Source organism: Gavialis gangeticus, unplaced genomic scaffold, assembly GCF_001723915.1.
Source record: "Gavialis gangeticus isolate Ggan-Ray unplaced genomic scaffold, GavGan_comp1, whole genome shotgun sequence".
Lineage (NCBI taxonomy): Eukaryota > Metazoa > Chordata > Crocodylia > Gavialidae > Gavialis > Gavialis gangeticus.
This window is the reverse complement of record NW_017729009.1, coordinates 185411-193458: the sequence shown is the minus strand read 5'-3', so window position 1 is coordinate 193458 and position 8048 is coordinate 185411. Positions and strand designations below refer to the sequence as shown.

Sequence of the window (8048 nt, the reverse complement as noted above, 5' to 3'; positions counted from 1 at the left end):
GGGACCTGAACCTGTTCAGCCTCCACAAGAGAAGGCTGAGGGGGGATCTTGTGGCCTGTTACAAACTGGTCAGGGGGGATCAGAAGGCATTGGGGGAGTCACTGTTCCCCCGAGCACAGCCAGGAGTGACCAGGAACAACGGTCACAAGCTAGCAGAGGGTAGATTTAGGTTAGACATCAGAAGGCGCTATTTCACGGTCAGGGTGGCTAGGGTCTGGAACCAACTTCCAAGGGAGGTGGTGCAGGCTCCTACCCTGGGGGTTTTTAAGAAGAGGTTAGATGAACACTTTGCTGGGGTCGTTTGACCCCAGTACTCTTTCGTGCCATGGCAGGGGGTGGGACTAGATGATCTTCTCAGGTCCCTTCCGACCCTAGAAACTATGAAACTATGTACAGTATGTATAATTTAGCTTTAACTATTATGAAAACTGTAGTTAAAATGACAACTCTGTTCTTTTGCTTTAGTGCCAATTTTTACATGCTTGCAATGTAGAAAAATTCTTTTGTGCTGAAGTTTGTTATGATCCACCCAGGTCCAGAATGACTTTTTAAATAAAGATTTTTTGAGTGCATTTCATTAAACTGCAGAGGGAGAAGAATTGGAGGAAGGGGAGCCTTTTCTTTAAAAGCAAACTTGAGCATGCTTTTTCATTTACATATTTCCAGAACGGTTGATCATGGGTACTGTTGCAAATCACTTGAATTCAAAGTCTTTACAGTCAGTATCCCTGTCTGCACCTCCCCTCCCTCTCCCACATAACACGCATTACTTACTTCCTCAGTTTTACAGGGGAATCCAGATGGGGCTGAAGTGCCATGCAGAGCCATCATGGACCTAAAATAAATTGGTATAGGGTGGCTCTTAGACCATTCTGAGTATGGGGTAAATGCTTATATGGATCCATGGATTAGAAATTCCTACATAAATTTCAGTTAATCTTCTAGTATGTAAACTATGACAGGGGTTGTCACCTGGGGGTATGTGTACCTCCAGGGGTACTTGGGAAGGCCCTGAGCTATGATAATGGCTGTGTCTCTTTGTTCCAGGAAGTAGAATGAACTCAAAGCTGAAATAGATGCTTTTTGTTTCGGAATGTCAACAGATAGTGCCCTTCTCTCTTGATCTAGTCAGCAGAATAATCCAGAGAGTCAATGAATTATAGAGAAATAGGGCTGGAAGGGACTTCCCCCCAGAGGTTATCTGGTCCTAGGAAACTTGGGAAATGCCAAGATTGATGTATTTGCCCAGTCTTGCGTGAATTTCCTGCATAAATTTTAAAATGAGTAACTCTCTTGTTTTCCACTCCTTTTTCTTTATTTTAACATTCAAAGTTAATGAAGGGAGAAATAAAACTCTGCTAATGAAAATCAAACTGGAAAAATGCTTGGAACTACTGAGAATGAAGGGTGGGAAAAAAGCTGAAAGAACAAAGTCCATTAAAGGGTAGAGCAAGTTAACTGTTCGTTTGAAGTAGAAAGGTAGGGAAGTGAGGGAACATGACTTTATTTTATTTAAAATCCTCTCACTCACTCTTTCCCACCCTCTCCAACATTTGCAAATTGCTTGTTTTAAATGAGGCTTCAGGGCACAGTTTGCATCATGCCTTAAGGTTGTGAGTTGTACTGTAATCCTGTTAATACTGTTCTTTCAGATGCCAGAATTATCAGGCAGCAGGGTCTGAACACAATACCGTATCTTGGTACAGTGTCTGTAAACAGCTGTATAACTGAGAAGCTGCTTCATGTAATACAAACTGTTTGTACTCGCTTCCAGTAATCCTCTGTGTTGTCTCTCCTCAAATGGCACTGTCAACTGAGATTAGTGAGAGGAGAGCACCTCCCACTTCGAATCTGTTTGCTGGGATTTATACCACTAGGAAGTGGGGGGTGGGTGTGTTTTTTTCTTCACATGGCTAAGATTTGGTTATTTAACCAGTTATGGTTTTGGCATGTTTCCTGTTTGTGATCTGCCTTGGATAAGTCGATGAGAGAACTTGAGTAGACAGTATCTTTGCACAGACTCTGTGTAACACGGCAACTGTCAAATGCTAGAAGCTGATTTTGCAGTGTCCTTCAGGTACATGCTGCATTCCAAGCAGATTATAGCCCTTGGAATGACTGCATAGCTCTGCATTAGAAGTCCAGGTAAGTTTGCCATGCTTTTATTACCTCACTGCTGCTGGGCGGATAGGAGAAGGAGGGAATTGCCATCCAATCGGCAGTATTTCTTGAGCACAAGTAGGTGGTGTGTTGGCATTGCTTTCTATGCAGCCAGCTGTGGATCTCTCTAATGCAGAGGACTGTTGCACCTCCCTGGCTCTGACTGTCAAAGTGACATTGATGGACTGAAAGAAAGCAACCACCGAAACATGGATAAACTTGGAAAGCCTGCTTCTGGATTTGCCAGAACTCGTATTCCTAGACCCCAGATTGTACTGCAGCCAATTCAGTCTTCTAGCCACCCACCTGTCTCTAGAGTTTGCAGGTACTGAATGTTAATTCCTTAGGATATGTTTTCATTGGGCAGTCAAGTTTAGTTTGGAAGGCAGTGGTAGAATGATACTGGACTTCAGCACAGTGTTTAAATTAGTAGAAACAAGGTAAAAATCTTAGAAACAGGAAATCTTAACAAGCTTAAGAGTGCCTTAAAACATGTTTTGACTGTCTGGATTTTCCACTGATAATTTTCTGATAGTATTTTTTAAGTTGCTGTTGTTTCATTTTGAGTTTTATTTCAGGCAATAACGTTGGAATTTATTTAGTGAAACATTTTAAAAGCAGGAAGCATCTGATTGGGGGATTTGCGTATCTGGGGCTGGGGGGAGAAGCATCGTAGGGATCTAATATGTGGTGTCAGAAAGATTCTTCACCCAGGGTTCAGAAATAAAGCTGAATATGTTTGGTTTTATAAGAAGTCTCTAAAATTACTAGTGAAACTATGCAGGAGACTAGAACGATACGCTTGTAAGCAATTTTAGTATGTTTTGCTTGGTGTCTTAATATTTGATAATGTGTAATCATGAGCTAGTCAGTGTGTTTATTTGACAGACTTACTCTATATATTTAGGCCTCAAAGGTAGTGTTGCAGCATTTCTTACTGGACTCTGCTAATTAGCTGAACACAACCTTATAGAAAATTTGATTCCTCTTAAAGAAACTATCAATGTAAAATTACATTACTGTTAGGATAATCTAATCCATTCCTTTGACTGGTAGGAAGTTTTTTTTCTTTATTTTTAGTTTGGGTCTGCAGTTCACAACACTTTGAGTCTGTTTCTCTGTATAATAATCTGTCTTTCTTTCCCGTTTGTTTTGTTTTGTAACACAGTAACCAGTAAGGAATATGCATCCTAAAAATCCCACACAAGCAAACGTTTTTAAAAATTGCTTGAAGGAAAATTATGCAGGTGTAACAGTTACAGTACTTAATAGACTGGATCTCAACTTGCTGTTTCATCTTGAAACTGGGTGTTGTAGCTGTGTTGCGTTCTTTTTAAGAACAACTCAGTTACCAGATCTTTTGATCTGGGTATTGTTCAATTAAACTAACTTTTTACTTTTCCTTAGTTCCTAATCTTCCATGCAGAAAGATATAGAATGTCTGTATTGCCCATCTAAAAAGATGCTAGAATATGAAGTGTTCCCATTACTATATATTCAATGAACTGTTTGAATTCAAATCACAACATGTTAAATTCATTCACCTAGGTCTAATGATGATGTAAACACTAACGTTGCACAACTAAATATCCTGTGCTAGTCATGCACCTAAAATCTAACGCTACAATCAAAATGATGTTTGTAAAATGATATGCTGACAATTCTGTTATTCTGAATTAATTGCTCTGGATTGTTGTGTGCTCTAGCAATGGTAACTATGGAACGTGCATTGGATTGTGATTTAAGATGCTTTAATTTTACCCAGTGATGTTGTTACTATTCTGCTCAAGCATTCTTGAGAAAAGGTAGTTGCCGATCCAGCTTTCTTTCCCAGGCTGCCCCTCCCTTTGCCATTGCTAAACCTTACCTTAAATCGAGCAGATAAAGGTTGTGTGTGTTAATACTGCTGACTTCCCCAATTCTGCATGTTGGAAGCTGGCAGCTCTGGAACTTGCTTAGTAACATTCCATAAGATGACCAAACTACATACAGAAACTGTTTATGCATATGAACAATTGCTGAGGTTAACCTGTCCTTGGCAGTTGCTTCAGATAAACCCACACTGCATATAGTCAACTGTTCCCAGAGGTTGTCCCCCCCCAACCTTTTCTCTCACTGTGATTTTTATTATTGTCTTGGTGTTTGCTGCTGAATGAAATGCTGCTTATAGATCTTGTCTGAGAGGCTCTTAATAGTAGCAATGTAGTTTATATAATACATGCATGACTTTTTCATTTGACAAATTCATACAAGAAGCTTGTGGCCAGTAGCATAACTGGGGGGGTGGGGTGGTGAATGTGACATGAGTCCCAGGCACTGATCAGAGGGCATAGGTGCTAACTCCATGGGTGTTCAAGAACTCACTGAAAAAAAAAAAAAAAGAAAGTTGGTGCTCAGCAAGCATGTGCCACAGCCATTTTGGTTTTACGTGTCAGAACTATGTGGCTGTTTGGAGATATTAACCAAAATTTAAAAACTTGAACAATAAAACAAAAAAACTTCTCACATTTTACCAAAAGAAGCAGCGTGTTACTTCAACCTGGCTCTGCAGCATCTGTAAAAACTGGGTGGTTCAGCAGGACTTTATTTTGCTTTTAAATAAAGCTGATTTAGTTAGGTGTTAGATAAAAGTGCGAAGAAAGCCCCACTAAAGCGCCTGATCTTTACAGATGTTGGGTGAGCCAAGTCCGGCTAATGTCCTGTCTCTTCTGGGTATGTGCGGACTTGGCACCCACTGGCAAAAACCAAAGTCAGCACCTATGCTAGAGGGAGCATCAGAATGGCAGCTCCTGTAGAGCCCACATTGTGGCAGCAGCTCTTGTGTTTTAAGACACTTTAGAGTATCCCCATTCTCCATTGTGCTTTCCCCCTCCTCCTTTGGGATTCTCTGCCTAGGGCATAACAATTCCTAGTGACACCATGACTTTGGGCAGGGCCGAGCCATAATTTCCACACTCCCTACATTTAAGCATTATAGTTAACTATTTATCATTAAGTGCACCATTCTGGTCCTTTTATTATGTTGTTTGGTCAATGCATTCCTATCTGTTGCTTGTGACCGCCTAATAACTTGTGATCTAGAACATTTTTCCCAGTATACCTAAGCACTAAACTATGCTTTCCCCCCTCCCCTTCTGGATGGTTTCTGTCTGTTCCTATAATGGGTTATATCAGGACATGCTCAACTCTTGATGACCTGTGTTATTTTGATTATTACATTCATTGAAAAAGTTTAACAGTGGGGCTGCTGTAAAACAGACAAAGTGTACCAATAACATGTTATGTGTGTGTTTGTAGTTCCAAAGAGGGTTTTGTTTAATAAATGAATGATTGCATAGGAAATAATCCTGGTTTTATTCTTATCCTTACTCAACAGCAGCTTGGCCAAAACTATCTCAAACCATAAAAGCTACACTTTCTTGTCTTTGTTTTTTTTCCTCTTCTCTGAGGCAAGTAACTTCTGTCTCCTTATTACAGGGAGTGGGGGAGACTGAGGTGTGCTGCAGTCAAGGGTCTCCTTGAAGGTCATACTGTGGAGCTAGAAAAGTTGACCTTGATTCTGTTCTCAACATAGATGCCACATTTGCTGAAAGCTTTTGTATGGGTTTAGGAACAAGGCAGCTTGAATCCCTTGCTTTGGCCTTAGTCAGATCACTAAAAAAATTGCCTCAGTCATTTGATGTGTGAAATAGGAGTAATGATCTGTCTCAGAGGTTGGGAGGACAATGGGGCTGTTGATGCAGTTGGAAGCTGAGAGTACACAAGTGTGTGGAGTGGCCACAAAAATGGGAGTGGAGAAGACAGTATGCTCCACTACTGTTGCTTGCTGATTTCATATCTGAGTGTTGCAAATCCTACTCTGATAACTTAAATGTACGGTTGAGGGAGATTTGCAGCCTGGTAACACAGTACACTGATATTTACATGTACTTTTTCTCTCCTTTAGCTGGATTTGAGAGTCAGTGAGAAATTCTTCGAATTTGGTTAAGTTTTGCCAAGCTGGGAGAGGTAAACAAAGGCTTGGATTTTACTGACTTCACTAAACATTTTAAAAACTACACATGGTTTAATTTTCTGTGGCCAAACTGGATTCTACTCTAGTCTGGCAAAGCAAGGTGGAAAAGATCAAGTTCTTGCCTCATCCAAGCATTGTCCTAAGCAAGAATGTGGCTTTAGGTTTGTAAGTGATCACAGCATGTAATTAAATTATATTTGAACCATGTGCTTGAGCACAGGCTTTGAACTCCATTATAAGCAAAACATAGACAGGCATAGCAGGAATGGGAAAACATTGCCTTTCTTTAAAGAAGATGTAGCTAGACCCCAGATCAATTGGTGTATGTCTTCTCTGGCAATCCCTCACAGTCAAGGATGACTGTCTTAGCTGTGTGTCTGAAGATGGTGGTTGAGGCCTTTTTGGGATTGGCAGACTCTGCTGTAGCTCAGACATGTGTTTCCATGTGGGGTTGGTGGTGCTGGATTTTTTATTTGATCTGCGATACGCTGTTTCTGCTGCTCCCACTTTTCCCATCTCCTGTTGTCACAAGGTTTCAAAGTACTGAGATCCCTGCAGCAGAGTTCGTCCTTTTGGGGTGGTCCTGGGTGAGTCTCCCATGAGTTAACATCAGTGTTGCATTTTTTTTAAAGTTGGCCTTGAGGATGTCCCTGAAGTGGGGGGACCCAAATGAAGTTGATGTCAAATGATCGTCACCTCAATACTCATGGTGTTGCCTTGCAGGAGGATGCTAATGTTGGTGCATCTATCTTCCCGCTGGATTCGGAGGATCTTCTGTTGGTGGCATTGGTACTTCTCCAACAACTTTAGGTGTCTCCTGTATGTTGTTCATGTCTTGGCTCCACACAGCAAGGTGGGGATTGTGGCTACTTGATAAGCCATGAGCTTGGTTTCAGATCTGATGTCATGATTTTCAAACGCACATTCTTTAGGTGTCCAAAGGCTGCACTTGCACATTTGAGGCAACGTTGGATTTCTTCGTCAATGTCAGCCTTCTGCAAGAGATTGGGGAGGACCGAGTTAGAGAGCTTCTGGAGGGGCTGGACATGTTCAAATCAGTGGGTCCAGATGTTCTCCACCCCAGGGTGTTGAGGGAGCTGGCAGGGGTTATTGCAGGGCCCTTGGCACAGCTTTACGAGCGCTCGTGGTGCTCAGGCAGGAGCCAGATGATTGGAAGATAGCCAATATGACCCCATCTTTAAAAAAGGGAGGAGGGAGGACCCGGGCAACTATAGGCCTGTCAGTCTTACCTCTATCCTTGGGAAACTCTTTGAGAAGATCATCAAGGAGCACATCTGTGACGGGCCAGCAGCGGGGATGATGCTCAAGGGCAACCAGCACGGTTTCATTAGGGGCAGGTCATGTCAGACCAACCTGATTGCCTTTTGAGATCAGGTCACAAAAGCCCTGGATGCAGGTGTTGCCGTGGACATAGTCTTTCTGGACTTCAGCAAGGCCTTTGACACTGTCTCTCACCCCATCCTCATTAAAAAACTAGGCAACTATGGCATTGATGCCTACACAGTCAGATGGACTGCTAATTGGCTGAAGGGTTGTACTCAGAGGGTGGTGGTGGATGGGTCATATTCGACTTGGGGGAAGTGGGCAGCGGAGTCCCCCAGGGCTCGGTCCTTGGGCCCGCGCCGTTCAATTTCTTTATCAGTGATTTGGATGATGGGGTGAAAAGCAACGTGTTTAAATTTGCTGATGATACCAAAATTTGGGGTGAGGTGAGCACGCTAGTAGGGAGGGAAAGATTGCAGCAAGATCTGGATAGGTTGCAGGGGTGGGTTAGCAAAAACAGGATGCGTTTCAATACTGACAAGTGCAGGATGCTGCACTTGGGCAGTAGTAACCAGCAGCACACTTATAG

The 8048-nt window shown here is 42.2% G+C and overlaps 1 protein-coding gene across 2 annotated transcripts in view; it reads left to right on the top strand.

Annotated features, from left to right (window-relative positions):
* Positions 1-8048, top strand: part of ARHGAP40 (Rho GTPase activating protein 40) — a 133185-nt gene that overhangs the window by 60414 nt on the left and 64723 nt on the right. Inside the window, exon 1 of one of the 2 annotated variants that reach the window (XM_019509776.1) lies at positions 2255-2485. The exons of the other annotated variant lie outside the window; for it this stretch is intronic. Coding sequence (XP_019365321.1) covers positions 2370-2485 — 116 coding nt within the window. The 5' untranslated portion in view covers positions 2255-2369. Of the gene's footprint in view, positions 1-2254; positions 2486-8048 lie in introns of those variants that run through there. 2 annotated transcript variants of the gene reach the window in all.